Source organism: Ascaphus truei, chromosome 7 (genome assembly GCF_040206685.1).
Source record: "Ascaphus truei isolate aAscTru1 chromosome 7, aAscTru1.hap1, whole genome shotgun sequence".
In the NCBI taxonomy this organism is placed as follows: Eukaryota; Metazoa; Chordata; class Amphibia; order Anura; family Ascaphidae; genus Ascaphus; species Ascaphus truei.
In genome coordinates this window covers 87,904,767-87,931,236 of record NC_134489.1, presented here as the reverse complement: position 1 = coordinate 87,931,236, position 26,470 = coordinate 87,904,767, and the positions used below count along the sequence as shown (strand labels likewise).

The 26,470-nt window shown below is 40.4% G+C and overlaps 1 protein-coding gene across 8 annotated transcripts; it reads left to right on the top strand.

The window, feature by feature from the left end:
* The first annotated feature begins 48 nt into the window (after nt 1-48).
* On the top strand, nt 49-17,962 carry ARL6IP6 (ARF like GTPase 6 interacting protein 6). 8 transcript variants are annotated; one of them, XR_012802711.1, is made up of 6 exons: nt 580-684; nt 1,987-2,367; nt 5,154-5,207; nt 5,383-5,515; nt 8,480-8,651; nt 8,747-9,203. XR_012802711.1 is itself a non-coding variant. In XM_075609379.1 (5 exons), the coding sequence occupies exons 2-5, from the start codon at nt 1,995-1,997 to the stop codon at nt 17,340-17,342; spliced, it is 654 nt and encodes a 217-aa protein (XP_075465494.1). In that variant the 5' UTR covers nt 49-176; nt 1,987-1,994; the 3' UTR covers nt 17,343-17,959. The 8 variants fall into 8 exon arrangements, 7 of the variants coding, with proteins under 7 accessions (XP_075465494.1, XP_075465496.1, XP_075465498.1 ...); XM_075609379.1 differs by lacking the exons at nt 580-684; nt 8,480-8,651; nt 8,747-9,203 and adding exons at nt 49-176; nt 17,249-17,959; XM_075609381.1 differs by lacking the exons at nt 580-684; nt 8,480-8,651; nt 8,747-9,203 and adding exons at nt 190-300; nt 17,249-17,962.
* The last annotated feature ends 8,508 nt before the right edge of the window (nt 17,963-26,470 follow it).

The window sequence follows — 26,470 nt, the reverse complement described above, 5'->3', positions numbered from 1 at the left end:
AGAGCCCATAAGAGACGCCTTGCTATTGGGTGTAGGGATAGTGGCGTCACTACGTCAGCCTGGCCGCTGAGAAAGGCGTCGGAAGGGTCTCTGCCACACGCTTCCGTTTGACTTGGCAAGAAACACATACGTTGTAAATAAATAAACACGACACAGAGGAGTGGGTCCTTGAAAAGGTTTTTATTTTCTGTGTGTATTTTATTTCCGTGGTAGCGGTTGTTGTTGCTGCTGCAGTACTTGAGGCCGGCTGCGCGGAAGGATCTGCGCGCGGGATCAGCACCACGGCAGGTGTCTGCGCCGGTATGTCCCGCTGGGAAAAGTGAAAACCGTCGCGTTACCGCGGGCTCGGGGGGCGGGACTGCGCGGAAGGATCTGCGCGCGGATTCAGCAGAACTGCAGACCTCAGTGGGCGGGACTGTGCGCGGCTTCAGCAGCACGGAAGGGGCGGGGCTGCACGCGCTCACAAAGGAGGTTGGTTTCCGAAAGAAAAAAAGTCCTCGTCAGGCGGCGGAGGAATACATAGAGTTAATTTTCAGGGCGGGATCCTGAGTGGAAGTGCTCGGTGAATATATATATATATATATATATATATATATATATATGTATTATTTGCCCCCTGGTGCAGGGTCACGGTCTCGTAGCATAGTGTAGCTGTGGCCGGTCAGTTTGCGCGGGCTCGGCCAGGTAATGTATGGGAGGGCTCAGCATGTAGTGCACACGGGGAGTAGGGACACTGGGGACCGCATCTTGCTGGGGCTGGCTGGTTAACAAACTTTTATCTTCGTGCTGTCAACACTGGATTCGTTTTATAGGAAGCCAACTTCTTTCCCTCCCTTTTTTTGTTGGCGTCCACTGAACTAGAGCAAAGTTACAGACAGGAAGCTTCCTCCGAATAAACCCAGATATTGGGCTTTAGGTGGGACATTTCCAGCCAAAGTGAACCAGCCCTCCTAAATGTGGAATAGTTGCCAGACCTATATGCCACTTCCTTATGAGGGAACCTGGTTGTGGTGTTGGGAAAGTAATTTTATCTCCCTGTGCCTCATGCCCCAAATTGGATTAATATGGGGGAGGGACCCGGGTCAGGAATATCGTATATTTTTTACGGCGCTGATGGTGTATGCAGTTCTGCACAGAATGTTGCAGTCACAGTGAGTCTCTGCCCATAGTTTATAATCTACATTTTTGGTACTTGAGGCACAGGGAGAGACAGTGACTTGCCTGAGGTGACAAGGTGCTCACACCTGGGTTTGAACCAGACTCCCCTGCTTCAAACGCTGTCATTGTTTTCAGGCTGTACTCTGAAATCTATAGCTGAAAAACAAGTTGTGACAGCTATCATCTGAGATCTGGCTCCAAAAGACTGTTCATGGTCCCAAGATTCCGTAATGTATCCAGCCACTCCTCCTCTTACCGTGCCCCCCACAACCTGAGCAATCTACCGGAGACTCTTTAACAGCCACCCCCAGTCTAAATTATTTCAAAACTAAAGCTCTCACATTTTAATCTGGTCTGTAACTGTTGCATACGCCTACAATATATATTATCTCTAACTGTGCATGCAATGTCTTGTATATAATGTATACCCTGTTCACTTATGTAACTATATTTGTAACCATGTATTCTTTGTCATCTTAACTCTATGCCCAGGACATACTTGAAAACTAGAGGTAACTCAATGTAGTACTTCCTGGTTAGAACATTTTATGAATAAAATAAATATTTTGGACTTTTTAGCCAAAGGTTGTGCCATATGAAGCTCCAAGATGGAGATTCACCAAGGTTTATTGCAAGGTAACACCTCTGCCTGGTGTTAACAGCCATTAACGTACAATAGATGTTAATGCTGAATCTATTGCGTTCCCCGGAACGGACCTTGGGAATCTCTCCCTCAGCATGGCACAACCAGATGGTTTATGGAGCTCCAAACAATTGCTGTGACTGCATATGCCCAACATCACCAGTAACAGAGGTTTTGTGTTTCAGTTTCCTGTATGAATATGTTTCTTGGGAGTAGTGCCAGGCGGCTGGGAAGCAACCGTCGTCAATCTGTGGTATTTGGAAGTTCCACGTCCAGCAATTTTCAAAGCTGGGGTGCAAAAGGTGACTCTCAGGAGAAAGCACTAGTCAGAAACTTGGACACTGAATTAGTGGAGGCTGATCCTACAACAGCAAACAATCTCAGAGGTGACTCTCTGCTATATGCAGGCCCAGAGCAGTTTGGACAAAATGGAACTGTCATGTCACAGGTGGTCACGTCCAAAAGGAGTACAAGATGGCCAGCCCGAGTGTTCTCCATGCTATGCTGTCTGGTGATTGTTTGCATCATTGCTTTTCTTCTGGCGTTCCTCTATCTCGTGATGCAAGGTATACAGCAATTATATGTACACACAGCTTATCACAAAATGACTCCACAAAACCGGCAACAGGTCATGTTGAATACCGTTATTATGAAGTAGAAAATAACACCGACTATCACTGCTTCTATCCATCTGAAGTAAACTAGAAATTACAAAAACACTTTCCTTTTACCTCCTGTCAACAATACTTTCATTGAACAAACACAGGGAGGAAAGGGAACACTCACAACAAACAACACAGGGGGGAAAGGGAACACTCACAACAAACAACACAGAGGGGAAAGGGAACACTCACAATCTCCTCTGGTCAAAAGCAGAGAATGACTTTGAGACACTCCGGCCTCCCGAAGTCACTCTGCTCTTGACCAGAAGGGAAATTGTGAGTGTTCCCTTTCCTCCCTGTGTTGTTTGTTCAATGAAATTAAAATGTTAATGCACCATACCGCAAGCATCTGTTCTTTCTTTTCTGTATGAGGTTTCCAAGAAGCATCTACTTCAGAGGATCCTGTTTCATAGAGCTTCAGTATATGTGATAGTGTCTTATTTGTTTAGACACTGCATTTACCACTGTATTTACTGAGTCAGAATAGAACAATGGTGCTCAAAGTGCTGTATGTGTGCTTCTGAAGGGAGGGAGACACTGGGTATTAAGGTATTGTGCATTGGTATACTCAGTCCATAATGATGGGGGTGGGGGCACCAGGAAGCCCTGAAGATTAGGGAAGTTGTCCTAGGACACCCTCCTTCACCTCATTGGGATAGCCCCTTAAGAGTACTCACAGTCTGTTCACCTCCAGAGTCTCCCTTCCAATGCGTGCTGCTATATAAACGAATTCCAGAGATGTAGGTGTGTAGCGCACAGCATCCAGCAGAGAACAGGTCTGGCAAAAACTTTCTTTATTGGCAAGGCATTAAAAAGAGGGGCGCAACCCTTCTACTTTAACGCGTTTCGTGCAAAGCACTTTGTCAAGAAGTGCCTCTACACGATATACAGCCACTTAAATACACAAAGTCTGTCAAATCTCGCGATATCTAGTGACGTCATCAGACAGCTACTATCCAATCAGAAGGACATTCCCCGCGCATGCGCGCCGCGATCGAGCCCAGCGCCAGCAAGATCACCGCATACCACGCCTCTCACTGTCCCTGCGATGTGCACCCGCTGGTAAACACAACGCTGATCAGGAGACCAGCCATGGGAGCGGCAATCAAGCACACCGGACCCCTCGCCACGCGCATGCGCATGCGGACATTCCAAACATGCCTGATCTACTGACTGATCGGTGCAGCTGAGCTGTCAAGTGTAAAAGAAGCAGACTCATCTGCACCGCTCCCCCAGCAGGGCAATAACAGGTTAATACACTACACATAAAAAGGCGGCCCATATCCACACAGATCTACGTTTAGCATGGCCCATAATATTGCTATGCATCAAAGCAATTTGAACAAATACAATTTATTATCTAAACACTTAGCTAAACTATTCTAAACAAGATACCTCATTAAAATATAAGTATAAGCTATACTCATGTAAAAGGTTGCGCCCCTCTTTTTAATGCCTTGCCAATAAAGAAAGTTTTTGCCAGACCTGTTCTCTGCTGGATGCTGTGCGCTACACACCTACATCACTGTATTTACTGCACTGTTTTATTCACATTCCATTTGTGCCATGAACACCTGGTTGTTTAGTTTTAGCATAGATTACAGGCATACCCCGCATTAACGTACGCAATGGGATTGGAGCATGTATGTAAAGTGAAAATGTACTTAAAGTGAAGCACTAACTTTTTTCCACTTATCAATGCATGTACTGTACTGCAATCGTTCTATACGTGCATAACTGATGTGAATAACGCATTTGTAACAGGCTCTATAGTCTCCCCGCTTCGGTACAGGTAGGGAGCTGGTATTGCTGTTCAGGACGTGCGGACAGGCGCATGCGCGAACTGCTGTTGCCTATTGGGCGATATGTCCTTACACGCGGGTGTCCTTAAAGCGGGGTATGCCTGTATATAGTTGACAATTTCAATGCAAGCTTCCAAAGTAGTCCCCCCCCCCAATGCAGCAGCGAATGCAAGGAACCAACTTTGCTGTCCTGAATGGGTCAAACCTGATTTAAATTTAAAAAAAAAAATGTTTTGACACATTCCTCACCTGAATTTCTGCTTGTCCCGGACGAGGGGACAAGTGGATTCTTCCAGCCCTATCCCTATACAGGCATACCCTGCATTAACATACGCAATGGGTCCAGAGCATGTATGTACTGTAAAGTGAAAATGTACTTAAAGTGAAGCACTACCTTTTTTTCACCCCCTTATCGATGCTTCGGCACAGGTAGGGAGCTGGTATTGCTGTTCAGGACGTGCTGACGGGCGCTTTCGTGAGCTGCCGTTTGCCTATTGGGTGAGGGAAATAAGCACGTCACTACGACGGCGGTCTGTAAAGCAGAATAAGTGTCCGTACTCGCGAAGCGTGCGGACACGGGTATGGTGCTATTGAAAATATGTCCTTTCTCGTTAGTGTACTTAAAGTGAGTGTCCTTAAACCGGGGTATGCCTGTATATGCGACAGGACATCATGGGAGACTGCACAATTTATTTCCCTATACCATGGGCATTTTGATTTGTGTGTGTTGTTGTTTTCTAACTAGTACATTTATGGTTTGAGTTGTAGTAGAGCATTAGCAATTTTAGCATCTGAACATATACTGCTACGTGTACCCCCAGCTCTGACCATTAACATTTCGCTTCCTGCATTTTTATTAGACTACTTTTTTTTCCCCTCAATTTTTAGAGATTCCATCTGAAAAAGAAGTTAATGAAGAAGGTGAAAAAACTAGTCTCTTAGGTATGAAAAAGTTCTGCTTACTGTTTTTGTCTCTTTATTTTGTACTGTTAACACGACATTACAAGTACTGTTTCTGGAAGTACCCACCTGTAGTGAAACTTGTATTCATACATGGCATGTGCATTAATGCTGGGATTGACATGCAATGTTTTTTTTTCATTCTCTGTTCTGACAGGTTTCTGGAGTTTCCTTGTCCTGTCACTCATAGCTGGCCTTTCATGCTGCAGCTTTTCGTGGACAGTGACATACTTTGATTCCTTTGAACCAGGGATGTTTCCTCCGACTCCACTGTCTCCTGCACGCTTCAGGTAAATCCTTTTCTTTCTTTTTTTTGACACTGACATTTTCTAACACTGTAACAAATAACAGACTCTATTTCCTTTCCCTGCATTGCACAAATGTACTTGTTGTATTGGAGTAACGGATTTATAAAAGGCAAAATTGATAACAACGGTAATGATGCAGTTTTGGGTTTGTTCACCTATTTATTTATTTTGTGTGTGTCAAGTAATGATGCAATACATCCTTATTGAATACAGATTATTTGTTTGCACTTTGTTGTATCTGGAAAATGGTAAATGTCTTCAAATCGGGTGGCCATTCGGTATAATTACATGACCTGAAAATTCCCTTTTTTTGCTACCTTTACTTCTCCTTGAATTTGCTGTTTGTTTACAATTATTGCTCTTTCTCTTGGGTCCCTTTTTTGTTACTTTAACTACTTATTTTTGTTTTGTTTTGTTTTTTTCCTTTTCATGTCGTCCTTGCCACTGCTGTAAATTTATTCTTTCTAGTAACATTTTGTCTGTTGTACTGTGGCTCACTTTGACTGTCCCCTTGCCATTGTCATGTTTTCTGGTTATCCATTTTTCTTGGCCTCTAGTTCATCTATATTTGCTAGTATTCTATTTCTTTCACTGTTTAACCCCATTATCATTACTAATGTATCAAAATGTCACGTACAGTAGCCATGAAATGAGTCACACAATATAAACTCCCGGAGGTGCAGTAATGTTCTTTGTACCATAGTAGTTCAAATAGGTAAAATGATAAGTGCAATAAAAGCGCTAGTGTAAACAAATTATACAGTATTATAAACAGTGATATATACAATGGAACAAAACCTGTGGTACAGTTTGTGATGAAGATTGTCCTTGAGCTGCCTGAGAGTTAGATCTGGTATCTTCCAACCAGATAAGAAGATTCGTGTGGAGTAGCCTCCTATGGCGCTAAGGATGAAGAGTGGAAAAGAGTCTTGTGCAGTGATTTCTTCTTATATGGAATACCTCAGAGAAGGGAACAAGAAATAAACAAAAAACACCGCAATAGTGTATTATCTTTGAGACAACAATTGTCATATGGGACAAGATACAAAGAGCATTTATTGGTTAAAACAATTGTAACCGCAATTGACATAAAACATATGTGAAATTAATAAACAGTAGACTTTTCTCCTGCTGATCAAGAGGATAGTTCTCACTGCTGAATAAGAAATGAGCTTCCAAGCGCTTGTGCTTAAAGGAAGCTGCGTTGCTCCGCCGTTTGATAAAACTGAAATCCTACTCACCATCCATGAGTAGGACATGTACAGTGGTTCGGGGTCTTTTTCGACGAAGAAACCCAGCATTACGGAGTTTCGAAACGCGTAGGAAGGTTTTTGGCCATCCAGGGACCCCGTAGCTGTGCATACCAGACGGTGACGTCAGCGGCAGGAGACAGTTAGAAACTACTCTGTTGGCAGCAAACCACGAGGACCGCAGGAAATCTCCCCGCACTAAAGGACGCTCTGCACCCCACGGCAAGCGGCTATCCCTGGCAAAAGACCCCGAACCACTGTACATGTCCTACTCATGAATGGTGAGTAGGATTTCAGTTTTATCAAACGGCGGAGCAACGCAGCTTCCTTTAAGCACAAGCGCTTGGAAGCTCATTTCTTATTCAGCAGTGAGAACTATCCTCTTGATCAGCAGGAGAAAAGTCTACTGTTTATTAATTTCACATATGTTTTATGTCAATTGCGGTTACAATTGTTTTAATCAATAAATGCTCTTTGTATCTTGTCCCATATGACAATTGTTGTCTCAAAGATAATACACTATTGCGGTGTTTTTTGTTTATTTCTAGTAGTTCAAATAACACATCATATGCGACTGCATGGTTGCCAATTCTGAGCGAAGTTGTTGCATCCAATAGATTGGTCAGCAGATGGTGTTCTTGGATAGTGAGCTGTTTCAATGCCCTCACGGCCAAAGGTGTTTGTGTGAGTTCTAGATGTTCTTTAGCGTGTAACCTAGGGTTTTTCTATCCATATATGAAAATCTTTTGCACATATAATTGCCAGTTATCATGTTTCTTTTCTCACAGCCCTATCTGATTATAGGAACTACAACATCAGTTTATCAAAAAAAGCCATCTTCACTTTTCTTTAAAACAAAATACCTCTTATGTTTTATACCTGTTGACTTTTATCTAAAATAATTCACAAGTGGATAAAGTCAAAGTGGCTAAATTATTTTACATTTTATGCTGGTATTCTAAGATCTGATGGGAATTAAGGTGTCCTTTGAAATAGCACTGCTTATTAAATACGGGTTTGAATCCGTGTAAGATTAAAGGACATGCATTTACATTTAATGCCAAAAATGCAGCTGAAAAGGTTAGGCTGGATTTGTCTGAGGAGCATCTTGGTTTAATTAGGTCGTATTGATTTCAGATATACTATAAATATTGCAAAACTCCATATAATGGTTTACAATGTAAACTAAATACAGCACCATGTTGTTCAAAATCTTATTGTTTCAGAACCTGTCATGTTTGTGCATTTATTGAACAGTTCAATTCATTACCAAGGAGCAAAGTGCCAGTGTTTGATTTATATTAATATTATTGTATTAATTGAAAGGACAAACAAATCTCACTGCTGTGTAATTGTTCTTGGACATGGATTAAATGGTGCATAAAAGCTATTTTATGCACAGATTGACACACATTTTGTTTTAACAAACACCAGCATTGAAAACAAAAAAGGAGCTGTTATTGTACCGTATATATTCTTTTCTTTATTTGTAATCCTTTGCTTGTCGGTGGGTAGCTTGGTAACATTACTTGAGAAATGTTGTTTAGAAGGGAGGCATAACAATACTGTGTGACTGTTTTCTCATTAATAGGTCTGAGAAACACTAATTGAACACAATCTAGAATGGGAGAAGTGTCATGCTATTCTGGTAGCTTTACGTATGGAAGTGTATTGAATACTTGAAATCTATTTTCAGCCACCTTTGCCTATAATCCATTTAAGACCCACAGACCGACATTTGTGCTCTTGCTCAGTGGACATATGAAAATCATGATTGAACTATATTTATAAGTCCAGAAATGCTTTTCTCAAACGCCAAGGAAACAAGCCCAAAGAAGTGCATATCATCCATGAACATACAGAAATAGGTCAGTCTATGTATTTTCTAGAGATTAGACTATAGGAATAGAAAAGATGACCTCGGGAAAAAAATCATATGTTGAAAATGCCTTATTCCTTCTAGAGCTGGATTGTCAACTATGATACCAAGTCAGTTTTATTTACACTTTTAAAAACAAGGATCCCAAAGCGCAACTTCCCAAACATCAAAAATTCTATAGTGATGGTAAGTGAATAAAGTGAAGGTATTTAAAATAAATCAGTGATAAACATAGTGTATTAATATATAAACCAAGTGTATATTAAGATATAAAGCCAAAATAGAAAAAAATAGTCCAACCACTTGGCTTCTCAGGTGCTGCTCCAACAGAGACCTTCCAGAGGGTCTTTCATAAATGTTTGGAATAAAGTTAGAGCACAGATCCCAAGAGACACATGTAGAATAGAAACCCCTATAGTGCAATATGTCTTAAATGCAACCAGTTTTCCAAAAAACAGGTGTCCACTGCTCAGCCCAGTAATAATATATATTATTGTATAGGAGGGGTGCAAACAGGGATTAAATATACATGGCAAAGAGAGAAAAAAGGATCCCTTGGCAATGCACTCAGCCTCCACTTAATATATAGAAGACTTGTTCACAAACTGGAAAGTGGTGAAGTCCTGCAATGATATCCTCCACTACATTTAAATAATAAATTTTATTTGATCGACCATATAGTTAAAGCCTAATTAGCACTTTGACGCAACAACTGCCAAATAAACAAACTGGGATGATTCCCTGCCAACCCTGGATCTACTGGACCCTTAGCTGAAATGAGTCTCGAGGGCAATCGTTAAGATGGTAGTTCTTGTATCAGGTAATTTTACTTGATGGATACTAAGCTGTTAATAATAATGATAGAAAGTGACGTGTGTGTGTGTGTATGTTTGTGTGTGTGAGAAAAAAGTCCCCTTATGATGTTAGGTTGCGCTTTATAGTGCCGGCGACGCGACATCGCGTGAAAACAATTGTATTAAAGCCATTGCGTGCGCTCATAGTGGACGCGACGGCACTACCAAAATCCTTGTCACTAGAATTTGATTTTTTTTGCAGTGACGGTCTCACCATGTGACTCCCTATAAGCCAATCAGATAGCTTCTATTGCACCCAATCGGAGAGCATAGTTAATAACCAATCAGTGTATGTCAACAGTACATGCTGACACCTAGTGACGTCCGTGGTTTTAGGTTTGTGTGTGTGTGTGTGTGTGTGTGTGTTGTGCAGGGAGAGGTGTGTGTATTCTATAGATTTAAACAAACTCCATTTTGTTAAAATAGCACACATTGGCAGCATACAGAAAACACAACTCTGTTTTTTGCCTTTTGATGTTGTCTCCGTTTGCTCTTGTCTCCGCCCTCCCCTCTGCCTTCCCCCTTGCTCACGTCTCCGCCCCTTTACCTTACCCCTTGCTGACGTCCCTCCCCTTGTAGCCAGCGACGTCTCAAACTGGTTACAACTTTCGCAATGGCGACGAGTGATGTCATCAGTCGCGTCGCCTGCACTCTAAGCGCGGCCTTAAAGGCAGTGGATAATCACTCACTGTGTTGTTAAACTGCAACAAGCTGTCTGCAGCAGATAAATACAGTGCTATAAAAGTATCAAAGGAAGTGTTGCACTAGAATCTACAACAAACGTGGAATCAAACAGCGGTAGCCCTTCGAAGACGTTTGTGTCAGAACGAAATCGCATCGGGTAGAGAAGGTTACAATCATCAGTTCAGTAGCGCAGCTGCAAAGCAGTTTGCAGTCTTATAGCAACAGCTCCATTATTACATTGGCCTTCATCTATATAGCTCAGTAAGGTTCCTAAGATGTGGGCCCACGAGACAGCCACTAGCAGAGAATTGAGACTGAATTGGGTATTATACGCAGATCACTCTCAACGAAGGGCTACCGGTATTTAATGATTCCACGTTTGCTGCAGATTCTAGTGCAACACTTCCTTTGAAACTTTTGTTGCACTGTATTTATCCTCTGCAGACAGCTTGTTGCAGTTTAACAAGTGAGTGATTATCCACTACCTCTAACATCATAAGGGGACCTGCGGCAGACCTTTTTTCACTTTATTCACCTATGTGTACATATGCACATATTTAGCTATGTCCGTTTCTATAATTATTATTAACAGCGTAGTATCCATCAAGTAAAATTACCTGATACAAGACCTACCATCTTAACGATTGCCCTTGAGACTCATTTCAGCTAAAGGTCCGGTAGATCCAGGGTTGGCAGGGAATCATCCCTGTTTGTTTATTTGGCAGTTGTTGCGTCAAAGCGCTAATTAGGTTTTGACTATATTTTCTATAAAGTAAAATGTATTATTTAAATTTAGTGGAGGATATCATCATTGCGGGACTCCACATCTTTCCAGTTTGTGAACAAGTCTTCTATATTAAGTGGAGGCTGAGGACATTGCCAAGGGATCCTTTTTTCTCTCTTTACCATGAAATGCAACCAGTACGTATGAACAAGGTGGAAGGTATTACATTTTCAAATTAGAAATGTACATCAGGCTCATCAATGAGGTAGTCATCTTCCTGATGTTCTTAAATAGAAGAGACCGGAACATAGTGTAGTTCCATAGAGAAATCTTTATACATGTAAACATCCGTTTGAAAAGGTTTGGGGCCCACAGGCTAAAGGTATCCATCTCTCCTCAAACCACCGTCCTCGACTCCTGTATCTGACGTCACCTCCAAATGGTTCGTGGGGAAGAGAGAAGGCAATGGACATCCAGAAGTCTCAGTCCTGTCCAGTATTCCCAATCTCGCTATAGGTCTGGTACAGGAACTTGCCCTATGCGTTTCGCAGGGTAACCTGCTGCCTACATATTTCTCCTGGGGCTGCACGTTTGCCATTATTGCCACCTGGGATCTTGACTAGCTTACGGCCTCTTCTCGCACTGAGAAATTCAGAAGAATGGCAATTTATTGCCATAAACGCACTCCACACATTCTCGCACGCCCTTCTGTAGCACAACTTAGTCATTATTTTTTTTTCATGGCAGCTTCAGTAACATTTGCAGTGTCTACTAGAGAAGAATTGTAATGTTCATCTTGAAGGGAAATATTCCAACATCTGAGCTCCTCATCAATGTAATTGGTATACACAATTTCAAATACTCTTCTTTCAATGTCCTACAAAGAACATCTGGGAGAAAAGACTTAAAGTCCCAAAAGCTAAATAATACATCTGATTTGTCATGTTGGCCTATTAAAAGACAATATTTTATTAACAATTAACATTGTGGTCATTGCAACTATTTAAATGAACTGAGAGGCAATGATGAAGTTTAGACTTTGTATATAGAAATATTTTTAACTGCATAATCCTACTTTGTTGGGTCAATGAAATCCTATACTGTATTGAGATTTCTATTAAAAAAATATTTAAATGTTTTCTAACTATTCTGGACCCAGTGGTCACATGTAGCATAAACTCGTCCCCTTTAAAAGCACACAAAGTCCTTCTATTTTCTTCAACTTTATTGGGTAGGGTTAACAGTAATATGTAAAAGCAATTGCTTGCATGTAGTTTTTGTGGTAGGAAGTGGCTCTTGTAAGGGGAAGATAAAAAGGAATCCCTTTCTAAGGGAGCAGTGGAAGATGCATCTACTCACTGTCTGCTGATAAGAGAGCCCACTTTCCTTTCCAGACAGGAACAAGCCCAGGGGGGCGTATTAAAAAACAGAGAGGCAGGGGAGAGGACTATGGTTGAGTTCAGACAGGCTGCGATGAGACGTGTGCTTGCACGTTCGCCACTCTTTCGCTTTGGGCGGGAGTTTTCAAAACTGAAATCGACCCCCGGCGGTGAAGTACAGCGTTGCCGCCGTTGCACTTGAAGACAACTGAAGTTGTGATTTCAAGAGGCAGCCGCGTCACGTGTACTTCACCAGCCAAGCCCTGCCTCCAATAGTGTCATTCTGTCTGCTGGGGGTGAGCACACATCGCCCAGCAGAGAGGCGCGATTGCGTAGTAGGCTGTCTGAGCTACAGCTCGGCCCAATTCAAGCAGTGAGCGGTTGCTAAGGCAACTGGCTGGTGGCATGTGGAAAGGCTATATTGTAACAACAGTGTTGCAACTACACAGCAGCACTGGCTGCTTCAGAACAGGGAAACATACAACTTTCACTGGGGAGGCCTGAGAGCAGAAAAAAAGAAATCACAGAAAATATACAATTCTGTTCCAGGACACTAACAATTGCTCTCTTTTGAAACAGCGAACCATTTCCCCCTTGTACTGTAGTCCTAATTACAGAACTGTCTTTGTCAACTGGTTAATGTTCTCTTAAATCCTCATTGGAAAGTGTATTGAGTGATCAACAATTCAGGTCTTTGTGCAAGTTTTTATATTAATTAAGTGTAGCGCACTTCCCCCACCCCATGGGAGGTGTGTGTGTGTGTGGTGCAGTGCGATACCTGTGGCTTATAGGAAACCTGAGCCTCTGCGCCTCGACCTTTACGGGGATTCTATAGTATAGAATGACCCCGTTACAGGACACACACAAACAATACACAATGGTATAATTAGAACAAGTTTACTGATGGCATAAAAATGATCATAAACCACATGCAATAGTGCCACAACTGTAACAGATGTCCAAGATAATCAGCGCACCTCGTAGAAAGAAAAAAGAGAAGAAAAGAGCACAATAGTGAAGCAAGTTCACAACACAGTGCTAAGGCTATAGCTGGTGAGATATGCACTTACATTTCAGTGCCTGTCTCAGGCATGTAATGGTATTTTTATGCGTCCTCACCACCATGAAGTCATCACAATTTCTCAGAGAACTTCTTTTTTCAAAATTCCGTTTTTATGTAACAACTGTAACACTGGCCTCGCTATAGTATACTAAAGTATTGAGTTGGTGCACTGGTGAGTTGAGAACCTGCCCGGGTGCTCCCACACCCGGGTGCGTCGATGCCGTGATGATAGGATCCACGGATCCAAGGGTTACCCGCGAAGCCTCCTCCTCTATGTTGGGTGGGTCTCGCAGGGAGTGTACCACCGTATACAATGTATCTTGGCTGCAGATGTCTGGTCCCAGATCACCTGAGGCCAGGATGCAGCTGTGTCCCTCACTCTGGACTGCAGGGACAGTGTCCCTATATGGGCCTGTCCCTGCAGCAACCACAAACTGGGGAGTTGGGGTCTAATGGGGTCCCTGGCCAAGTGCAAGTGCCACAGACACCTGCACACACACCCTACCCTGATGGCATCCCAGCTCAGACAGGCGTGGTGTTCACAGCGAGCGAAATTTATCTTTTTCTGTGCAGGGAAATCAGGCAGCCCTATTGGCTTAGCTGCAACACCTGATCGATAGCTCCTTTGCATTCTGTGGGCTGTAGTTCCCCTGCAGGGAGTATCTGATAGCCCTATAGGCTGTTGCGCACCACGTGGTCCTGTCTCTAAGGCTTATGGAAACTAGTCCCCGTTTAGAGCCTCCTCTATTGGCCGCCGCTTAGCGCGCTTACACTGAGCATGTGCGATCAAACACAAAATGGCGACGCCCTGTGAAAGAAGCCACAAGGAGCCTCCTGTGACCCGCTCGCCATCCTGAAGGTCGGCGCGGCCTGCAACCTTCTCGCACCCGCCGGACACTCCAGCGCACCTGAAGGTAAAGGGACCCAGGGGGACCCGGGCTGCATAAGAATGCTGTGTTGTTGTGAAGAGGAATCAAATGGATTGTGAAGGACAGGGTTTTGGACAAGAAATTAAATATAGCTGTTGTGAGGTCAATTCAAAAGTAAATAGTACTTGTTGCATGATGCAGAAACCTGAGCTTTGCATAATACTGTGGTATGGAAGTATTTGAGACATTTTATTTCAACAAATCTTTGTACAATGTGCGTTAATTGAAAATGTGCATTTGTTTTGAAAATTAATTGTAGAAAGATGAGGATCCAGCCACCATCTTACAAAAGTTTGGGACCAATTGTGAAATGTTATGGCTTTTGTCGGTAAATGAGCAAATTTATAAACAAAGTCCAAATATAATCTGTATTACTAATATATGGATGTACATCTTTATATAGTGCTCAGTGTCCTCAACGCTTTACAAAAGGATACAATACAGGGAATTATAATACCTGAAGTGCAACAAACTACATCCGAGGTCAGATTTTTAGGATATCCCTGCTTCAGCACAGGTGGCTCAATCGGAAGCCCAGTCTTTGAGCCACCCGTGCTGTGCTGAAGCTGGAATATCCTGATAACCTGACATATTACCATATAACCCCCTCCCCATCCTCGCTTTCTCCCTCCCCCCCATCCTCGCTCTCTCCAATCCTCGCTCTCTCCCTCCCCCCCATCCTCTCTCCCTCCCCACCCCCCATATCGTCGCTCTCTCTCCCTCCCCCCCATATCGTCGCAAAACAAAAACAAGATGTTTAAAAAACAAAAACAAATGTATTGCACTTAAAGAGAATAGGGTTTTGTCATTTCTGAAAGTGTAGGGGCGGTCGTTGATTCATCCTCGTGGCAGAGTAGACCATATATGCTTAATTAGTAAAGTTACTTTTCTCCTATTTTAAAATAACTTAAATTGCCAAGTTTAAGTCAACATTAATTATAATGTAAACTTGAAAATATATGTATATTTAACACTGATGCCAACGGACAGACTGGTTAATAGACCTAACACCTACAGATAGTTGTATAGATTATGGCATTCACAGTCTACTTTGATGCATTGATTCTCTTGTTTCCAAAGACTATTTGTGTGTATGACAAATAGTTATACATTAACCTCCATTTCATTGGAAAGCAGTAATATTCACTTCCGTGGAATTATTCATCCTTATCCATCGGTACTGGTTCATGTGGGATTAATATTGTGTACATTTGCTTTTTTTTAAATGCTCTTTTTAGGAGGCCCTGGCATTTATGAAGATAAATCTTAATTATATGCTATGTACCACTGAAGAAAAATGAGTCTCTTAGCACTTATAGAAACTGCAAGAAATATCTTGCTTCATGCTTTCAACATTTCACATCTTAAATAGCTTTAATAAATTTGGGCCTGACGTATTAAACTATTTTAACATGTTCATGTTAAAAGCAGGAACATGATAACCCACTAAATTTAAAGAAACTAGCTATTTTATATGTCATTTAAATACAAATATTATTGCATTTATTAAATTGGGTAACACCGATTTGACCCTGTTGCAAACCGTACAGAATAAGTGGCAGTAATTAGATTGTGTCTTTGTCAATGTTTGTGCCAAGTCTTTTCAAAATATCAACTTGAACATTCTAAAAGCTTAAGTAGAAAGGCCACGATTATACAACGTGCGCTGGCGTGTTCGCCAACCACAAAATGCCTATGAGGCCACTCCCATTGCGCGCAGGAAGGAGCGCGACCGATTTGAAGAGACAAATGTTGTTTTTTGAAGCGCGACTGCGTGACGTCTGCGTCACATGAGCGGTTCAGCCAATGAGGCGAACTAGCTTCATGACTCGTCTGCCACGCCTCCCCAATCTCCTGCAGCCAAGTTCACATATCGCTAGAGCTGCCGTCGTGCGTGGGTGCGCAGGTAGTATAATCTTAGCTTGTTTGAACTATTGGAAATTCTTTGCAGAAACGGATACAAAACATTTTTTTATAAGATACAGTAAATCCTTATTTTAACCTTTTTAAAATAGTTTATATATATATATATATATATATATATATATATATATATATATATATATATATATATATATACATACACGTGTGTCAAAGTAATAGTTAATTTTCTCACTACTGATTAAAGTGCAGTCGCTAATTCTGCCACTGTCTTGCCATGTAAATTTAACTACACAACCTGTCATTTAATTTAACACCTAAATGAGATATTATGGCCCACATTTAAGAAGCTGTGCTCAGCCATAACACCTTCATGGCGCTAGAAGGTACATAACAGCCATTCTTTTTAATAGGCTGCAAGGTGTCTTCCCACGTGTCATGGTGTTTTTATGGTATGCATAGTACATATGGTCCTATATGTTTCTATAGAACAGTGATTTTTTTTTTTTTTTGTATTCCACTTTTTATAGATCTATTTAGGTCACTAATACTTCAATCTTATACCCTGTAAACTGGAGGAGATCGTTTAATCTGTGACCTCAAATAGAGCTATATATTAATGTTTTTTTATATCAAACATTTTACATACATCAATCGCAACATTATCGACACATTTCAGAACACATTATACATTTTAAGGAAACAATCTCTTCTCATAACCAGCCACATTTTAGGTGGACAATATGATTTAATTCCTCTGGTTACATTTCTGTATGTGACCTCATGGAACATCTTCGGTTTCTTGTATAAAGACTTTCCCTTTTGCGTGTTTAGGTAATTCTGGCTTTATATTTCTTGTTTTTTTTTGTTTTTTTTAACCAATATCTAACTTTAATTTAACATTTGAATTAAATTCACCCCTCCCTACAATGTCTGTCTATTTGTATTTTCTTTTTATAGCAGTTGAAAATGCCTTTCTTGAAAGTAGAATATTGATATGCTACCTTTTTATTGATGTATTTCCTAATGTTGTAAAAAGTGTACTGAAGTTATATTTCCTTTTTCTTTCTAGGAAACGGACAGGTCATTCTTTCCACATTGGCTACACGATGGCAATACTTAACGGCATTGTGGCAGCTCTAACTGTCCTCTGGTGTTTGTTATGAATCTGCACCATTTTCACCACCGATGAAGACTTCCGTACAGTCCACATGGAACCTACTGCCAACAGAAGCCTCAGCGTGACATTACAACACTGTGGAATGGAATTTATATTACACAAGGGAATCATGTTCAATCGATTTTTAAACCAGGTTTTCTATGTCTTCAGCCTAATTTTTATATTTTATGCAGTAGTAGTGTTTTTAACAGTAGAATTGATAGAAATTGCGTTTTTATTCACATTTCCAGTGCATCACATTTTAAACATGGCATAATTAATTTGGAATACTTAGTGAGAATCTTGGTGTCGAGAAATAGGAACAGTGTTGTAGTTCTGCATCATCTCCACCATGCAGCCCGAATGCATATGGTTGTATAAAAGCTGCAGTTGCTGAAACTCCACTTTAAAGAATAATGTACTTTAAGATATATATATATATATATATATATATATATATATATATATATATATATATATATACACATACATACATACATACATACATACATACATACATACATACATACATGTAGAGGTATCAGTACCGTGCTAGCCGAGCTTCAATAATCAAAAAATAAATAGATGATACCGTTCTGTGGCTAACGAAATGCTTTTATTTGTGCGAGCTTTCGAGATACACTGATCTCTTCTTCCGGCGATGTTACAATGAATGAAGCAAGCAAAAGCTATACTATAAACAGTGTCTATTGGAATGTTATCTGTGCTGGTCCTTCCCCCGGTGTGGATGTGTTTTATTAGGGGCTAAACAAGAGAATGAACCTGCACCGCCACAGCATCACACGCGGAACAAGAGACAGTCCTGTTGGCGAACATTTATCTGACTCTTGCCTGCCATAAGATGAACGATCTGAGGGTTGCCATACTCAAAGGTAATCTTAAAACACCGAAAGAAAGACGGTTGCATGAATACAAATTTATGCAACTGTTCGGGACACTTAGCAGTGGCCTAAACAGAGATCGAAATTTTATGAGTCATTACTGACACAAGTGAACTCTCTTCCCATGAGCGCTATAGGCCATGTCTGTACATACTGTGCTATATGTATGCACACACAGCTGTCTCTCACACATACTTATACTCCTTGTTTTTCCATCCCTATACACAAATAGGGACCACATAGTATCCACACACACTTTTAGTTGTGCTAGTAACTCACATTTTCACACCCACCCACACCATTTATATCCACTCCCACTCCACACACACCTTTTGTAAAGCACTGTATATACTGTGGGCTCTCCATTCATTTTTATTCACACTAATACACATACACACTCTTTCATCACTTGCTTTCAGGAACCTTTTGACACCTCCAGCCATAAAACACATCCACACCGGGGGAAGGACCAGCACAGATAACATTCTAATAGTCACTGTTTATAGTATAGCTTTTGCTTGCTTCATTCATTGTAACATCGCCGGAAGAAGAGATCAGTGTATCTCGAAAGCTCGCACAAATAAAAGCATTTCGTTAGCCACAGAACGGTATCATCTATTTATTTTTTGATATATATATATATATATATATATATATATGTATATATGTGTGTATATATATGTATGTATATATATGTATGTATGTATATATATATATATATATATATATATATATATATATATATATTATTAAAAAATCATTTTTAACAAGCTTGTTAGTGCATTCTGCAGAAATAGTTTTTAGCACTCCCAAGATTTTAACTTCCTGTGTGTGAAGTCTTTGTGTTTTTTTATTTCTGAAATTAAGTAATGATTTTTATGTCTCTTGTTTAAAAACTCATCAAATGACTTCTATTGATGGTATGAACAAAAGGCAAAACTCAATTATTAATTTTCTGAGAAGTTCTTTTATTTAATGCGGACTGCTCCAACATTTTGCGGGGGATTTGCCTACATTTTAACAGGCAATCTATTAACATTGCACTTTTTTTTTTTTTTTTTTTTTTTCTTGTGTATAAGTCAGTCAATTATGCTGCTATTTCTGTTTTTATGGGAGGTATTCAATTTGGTATTTAACTATTCTTATCCTAATAAAGTGTTCTTTTTTTGTTTTTTAATATTTTTATTTTTTTATTGGAAAACAGCAAATGGGGGAATTGGGTTGGTCTTTCCAAACATGCATTTTTCTACATTGTCAAGATTTCACCAAAAAGTGAATAGTGTAATCTTCATAATATTGTTTTACATTACCTTACAAATTAATAAAAATGGTCATTAGAATACAGTATATATATAAAAAAACCTCTATGGATTAGTTGAAATTTAATTTTAATCTAAGATTTTAATACACTCCAATATTGTTAACTTTTAAAAAAAAAAATTTTTAAATCGTAGAAGCAAGTATAAAAGGCAATGCTGACAAACTTTCGTGTGTGTGTATGTGTGTGTCCTCAAGCATTTAATTATTGTTGTCGCTTAAACTGACTGAACAAATACCATTTATTTGTTGATCTTGCCCAACTTGCATTGATTTTTGACCAAGTTATTACAAGAACATGTCTGCTCATATATGCACTAAGCTCCATTATGTTATTTAACGTGACATTAAAGTTATTAGTCATGCTGTATTCACTAACGTTGACGTAATGTTAAGCCAATTTTACTCCTATAAAAAAGCATAGCGTTAATTTTAACAGCTGTTTGTGAAAATTATATGCAAAACAGCTATTATATGGGTAAACAATGTAATATAGGTTGTATAAATTATACCTAAACCTAGCCTTCGATACGTTTTAAACCCTCTTGCATACCAAACTGGCTAGTAAGGCAATATTTGACCCAATCCAGAACCTGATGGTCTAATTCTAATTCCACCCACACCAAAAGATGTGTACAAAAAAAATTGCCACTGATATGCTATTGATATGCCGTTGTTAGAAGAAGTCATTGAAGGTCATTTAAAAAAAAAAAAAAAAAAAATACACAGACGTCCCATCCTTATGGTAAGGGCCCCAGGATTGGTTAGGCTTACCCCTTAGAGGCCATATAACCACTTGGGCTACTAAGAGGTATATAGATAAACAGGGCTTGACAAATGCTCTCGGCCACACGCCTGGGGAGAGTGCATTTTGCCTGCGGTTGAGTGGTTCGGCGGCTCTTCCATTTTTCTGCATCTTCAGTGTCTCCCCCTGCATCTCCCTTGAAAACGGCCACGTGGTGTCATTTGCCATGACACCGGTACGCTATGTGACGTCATGATATCAAGCCCAACAAAGCGGCAGAGGCAGAGAAGCGGCACCTGACCGCGGGGGCTATGCTCCCTTCTCCCCTGGTCCACATGCTGCTTCTCTCCCCTCCTTGGCATGCTGTTTCCCCCCTTCCCAAGGAGGAAGGGGTGGGGAATCTCCGCCCTCCACGTGAGTGATTTCCCCGCTCCATGTGGAGGAAATATGGTTGAGGGGGGTCGCCAATTTCCGTGAGGTGGGCAGCTGTGGTGCCAGTGGGGAGCTGCTGCGTACAGACGTCCTGGTTTTTAATGAGCTGGTTTTTAGGAGATCAAAGGAGGATGCTGGCTCAGCTGATCATAGAACAGCTGTAGCCTGGGAGGAGAGCCGGGTTGTCTGCAGCAGGTGGTGCTGCAGAGTCTATAGCTGCTGTGTGTGTGTGTGTGTATGTATGGGAGGAGGAGGATGGGGGGAGGAGATAGAGAATGGGGGAGGAAGGTGGGAGAGGGGGAGACAGGAGAGAGGTGAGAGGGAGGAGAGACAGGTTGGGGGGAGGAAGTAGAGGGGGGAGGAAGAGGAGAGAGGGGTGAGAGAGGAGAGAAGGAGGGGTGAGAGCAGAGAGGGAGGGGGGAAAAAGAGGAGATAATGGGGAGAAAGGAGATTGAGGAGAGACAGGATGGGGGAGAGGGAGGAGAGACAGGGTCGGGGGAGCAAGGAGAGAGGGAGGGGGAGAGAGGCGATAGAGATTAGAGGATGGGCAAGAGGGAGGAGATACTATATATTTGTCAGGGCTATGTCTTTGCAATTAAAAGAAACGCAAAACGTACAGAAAAGAACAGACATGGCTCATTCACCTATTAATACAACAATGTGGTCTACCTACTTAAATGGGGGCGATCTATCAATATAATACAGTTTCCCCAATGCATAGGCGAATACAAAAAAACAACCATGGGACAGCACAATACGAAGCAGGACACACTGTTGGACCTATCCAAATTACAAGAAAAATTGGGAAGTGAAATATAAATATACAGTATAACCAATACCTAAACTAAAAAAAACAACAACATTGTTTTAACCAAGATATTAGTTTACATTAAACTAAAGGTTATTTGCTGACGTGGAGAATATCATTTTAGCACCTTCACACCTATTGTATTTGCTGCCTACACATTTATGCAAATTCTCTCAAGACTTAACTTGCAGAGTTTACTCTACACTGTATGATTCTGTCTCTGTACACCTTCATTTGACATTGAATTTTTATGTCGTTACAAAAGCTGTGTACACTATAATTTAATTTAGAAAGACCTCTGCTTTTTAAAGATATGACGGCTTACATTATTCTCGACAAAGGATAGGATTTGTTGTATTTCACTAATCCAAATTACAGTAATTTCTAGTGTATATATTTTTTTAAAAGTATTTTTCCGCATTCTGTTTTAATAATTATAAAGATGCTTTGCGACCTAAACAGTGATTGTGTTTGGAACACTTACTAAATATTATTGTTTATTCATACATTCTAGTACAACCATCACCTCTCCAAAAAAACTGCTGCATACTACTGTATGTGCAAACAGTTGGAGGAGGTGTTTCTCTGGAGTTTTAGAAACACATTTTCACCTGTGCTCCAGAACACAGCAGTATTTTTCAGCTGTTTGACCTTGATGTGCATCTGCAAGGCTTCTCTCTTATTTGTATTGCAGTCTGTCTAACTCTTTGTAATGGAACTCAATTGCCTTATAATGTTGTTTTGCTAACATTTTGCACAGTCTGAGTTACAAATGTGTGCAAGAGTACATTTTAAACCAATTTTGTATTGATAACAGTATTGAAAATAAACACTATATTTAAGTGTTCTCTTGCAAAAATAATGCATCAGTTATTTTTTTCCCATTGAAGTCTAAAGTAATATAAAAAAAAATCTGTTACACGTTTTTCATGGGCTGAAGGGGTGGCCAAGTGAGTAAAGACACTGACAACAACACAGAGTTTGAAGAAGTTCAAATCCTGGTGTCACCTTGGGCAAGTCACGTTTATCCCACTGTGCTTCAGGCACCAAAAACATATATTGTAAGCTCATCTGGGCAGGGACTGTCTGAAAAAATCCTATGTGCTATGTTCTGAAGCACTTTGAGTCCCATTGGGAGGAAAGTGCTATATGAAATAAAGTTATTATTATGGTATACATTCCATAGGAAAGAAGCACTTCTTTAAAAAAAAATGTATATGTATGTTTTTTTTTACATTTGCTATAGGGATGGATATTTGTTATGTGCTCGCCATTTAAATCAAGCTGCACAAGTTACCAGTTAAAAATTACTGTAATAAATACAAAACTATTATGTGATATGCAAACTATCTAAATTGCCAAATATACGTTTTTTTCCTTAGATATTGTATTTTTTTATTTATTTGGATTTTAATCAATCCTTAAATAATTTTTCTTACCATTCCATGGTTTAGTAAGAGACAGACATTAGTATAAATAAACATCAATCTGCACTTACACGGACATTCAGATTGGCAATAGTACAAAGGAGTCCTTGTCCACTTTGGGTTTTACCAAATCCAACAGTTTATTTTGTGCATAAATGGTTTATGTTTTGGGGGTAAAGCAAACTTCCATAAAGCAGCACCGTGCACCCAGAAAGGATGGCTTTGAAACCAAAACATTAGACAATCATAACAGCCCTCCCAACCTCTCCAACATGCTTATTAGAAATAAAGGGAACACAGCCCTGTATAGAAACCATTATTTCCACTGCTCAGAGCACTGAGCTCAATATAAAAGACTTCATCTGCAAATCCAGCAATGGGGTATGTATATATGCACATACTCCTCAGACCTCGTTTTGGCACCAACCAGTCCCTGCTCTATGCTCATAGGAGGAGCATACAAAAATAATTGAGGTATTGTTTTTTTTTTGGTTAGATGACCAGTTGTTCCTTCTTGATGCTTCCTAAATCTCTGTTAGCTCCTAATACTTCTCCTGAGCATAGGGTAGAATCAGAGCCACCAAAACAGGTGGATGCTAAACCAAGAAAAGCTGCAACCAAATCCAAACGCTGTATTGCTCTGTGCCTTATGTAAAACAAAATTACCTACTCACTATGCCAAAAACAAAAGTTTGCCCTGCCTGCATTAAGGCAATTTCAGAGAAAGCTCCAGCTCAAATGAATTAGTTTTTCTCAGACTTTTGCGGTTGCCAGATTGGAAGCTAATACCATAGCTGATGAGAGATCAAGGTCTCCCTCTGTGGATTCTGATATTCAAAACACTGTTTACTCTGGCAATAATCTTCAACAAAGGAAGAGGAAGAAGCAATAGAAATACCAGAAAATGTCATTGTAGAAATTGTAGATAAACTCAAAGGTATGAGAGAGGATAGCCTCTGGACATTGAAGATGTCAAGCAAGATCTTGACACTGGATCACATGTTTTTTTGGCCCTTAAATAGAATTGATGATCCAGGGCACAATGCGGATTTTCAAAAAAGATTCATCAAAATAGCACCAAATACGAAGTTTCATCCTTCTCAGAGGACTTTTTCAAGTGACTGGCATATGCTTAGTATATTATACTATATATCATTGGTGTGCAGCTTTGCTATTCATTATTCTACATATGTTTTTGGCCCTTAAGACAGGGTTTTTTCTGTACACCAAGTGATCAGGGATATCATTGGTAGTGAGTGGCTACATCTGGACAACAATGGATAGCCCAGATAGAGGAACAGCTGCAAGATGGCATGAACAGGCAAATAAATAATCAGGAAGGATTGTATTCCTGTAAAAGAAGCAGTGGATTTTATGTGTGATGCCTCATTCAATGCCATCAAGCTTATGGCCACAACCTCAGCTCTAGCAGTTTCGTCCTGAAGATCTCTCTGGTTATGATCCTTGGCTGCTGATCCCTTTTCTAAAAACAGACTAAGTTCTCTCCCCTTTTCAGGTGTTAAATTGTTCAGGGATACAGTGATAGCCAAAGCTTCAGGTGGCAAAGGAAGTTTTTTGCCTCAAGACAAGTGGTCAAGAAGCTTCAAAAGGCACTTATCCGGATAGATGCTTCTTTCGAGACTACAGAATTTACAGACCTGGAAGAACATACCACAGTCGTAGTTTCCAGTCTGCTCATTCACTCCAGACAGAGGGCAGGAACAATGCAAAAAAGTGGTTTTAGGCACTCCTATACAGAATGTGAAAATAGTGAAAAAAATAACAAAAATTATACACTGATAAATCACTAAAGGTTAGCTACAGTGCACTAATTGACTTATATAAGTGAAAGTGCAAATGTAAAATTTACAGTGAATAAAGTGAAAGGTCGCAGCTCAACCTTATGAAGAACAGGTCCAAATTCTCTTCTAGTCGAATGTAGAATGTAGCTTTGGGGAGCGCAGATTTCACCATATGTGGAATAATTAAAAATGATATACATAGTGTAATATATTCCAAAATGTTTGTGACTTCTAGGTCTCAGCACAATGGGGACTCACACTTTCCCAGCAAAGAGAAAGCAGTTTAGACACCGATGTGGCTTTGAATATCTTCTAAACTCAGGTATGTGGGTAGCAGTGGTCTCACCGTGATGTTCCTCAATAGGACAGAGATAACACCTCAGTGCAACATTGTTTGTTCAATAAAGATATGTGTATTATAACAAATGATATTACACTCACATTTGTATAGTGTAGCATGGACACATAAAAACTATAGATGAGTAGCTTGTTTGGCTGCTCCGTTGCTCCATTTGCCTGGCTGCCGGTATGCGTCGCGTCACTTCCGGTAGCGGGCCGCGTCACTTTCGGATGACTCAATCCCAATATCGGAGCGGAAAACGGGCAACAATCAATTCCAGGAGGATGCCAATAGTGCCTACTCTCTTCCAACTCTGGGGGAAGGAACAAACCTGGCACCAGACGATCCTTTCCTAAGATCCCCACTTTCTGAAAATCAGCAAGTCCTGTCCCTGAAGTATGGGGGAAGTCTATCGCTCTTCAGGGATCAGTGGACCTATATGATGACAGCTGCTTGGGAATTGCAGTTTGTCAAAAACGGCAATGCCTTAGAATTCAACAAGGTTCCTCAAAAGAACCGTTTTCTTATCTCAATATTTCGCAAATGGCAAGACAAAAGGCTAGCCTTGGTGAAAGCGGTTCACAAGTCATGCCAGCAAGGAATTATTCAGATAGTTTCTCATGACAAGGAAGAGAAGAAAATATATTCCAATCTTTTTATGGTCCCCAAGGCCTCAGGTGGGTTCCGTCCTGTGCTAGATTTAAAATTTGTCAACCACTTTTTAAGGGTCCACTCCTTCAAGATGGAATCGATAAGATCCATACTCAATACTTTTCAACCTGCACGTGTCCTAGCATCAATAGATTTAAAGGACGCATATCTGCATATAACTATAAGAGTATCCCATTAAAAGTACTTAAGATTTTGTGTAATGAAAACTCATTACCAGTTTTTTGCACTTCCCTTTGGGCTACCTACAGTTCCAAAACATTCACCAAAAGTTCTAGTGGTCATCATAGCCCGTCTCAGGAAGTTGGGCATCTTAATTCTTAAAGACAATTCCTATCATGAAGCAAGATCTCATGTGAAGATAGTTATGCAAGAACCCCAAGTTTTTGGATGGCTCATAAATATGGAGAACAGCTCTCTATCCCCTTCAATGAATCTAAGGTTTCTGGGAATGCAGTTAAAGACCAGTATACTGTAGTCAAAGTTTTCTTACGTCAGGAAAAAGCCCTCTTTTGAGACTTGAAGATTGGATTTCCCAAAACAAACTGTTTTTAAACACTGATAAGACTGTAACAATGGTATTTGGGACCAAGGCTACATTTGTAAAGCTTCTAATGACTGAGCTCCTGATCAGAACCAACGCTAATACCACCCTAACTCCTGTTACTAGTTTTAAATACTTGGGCATATGGT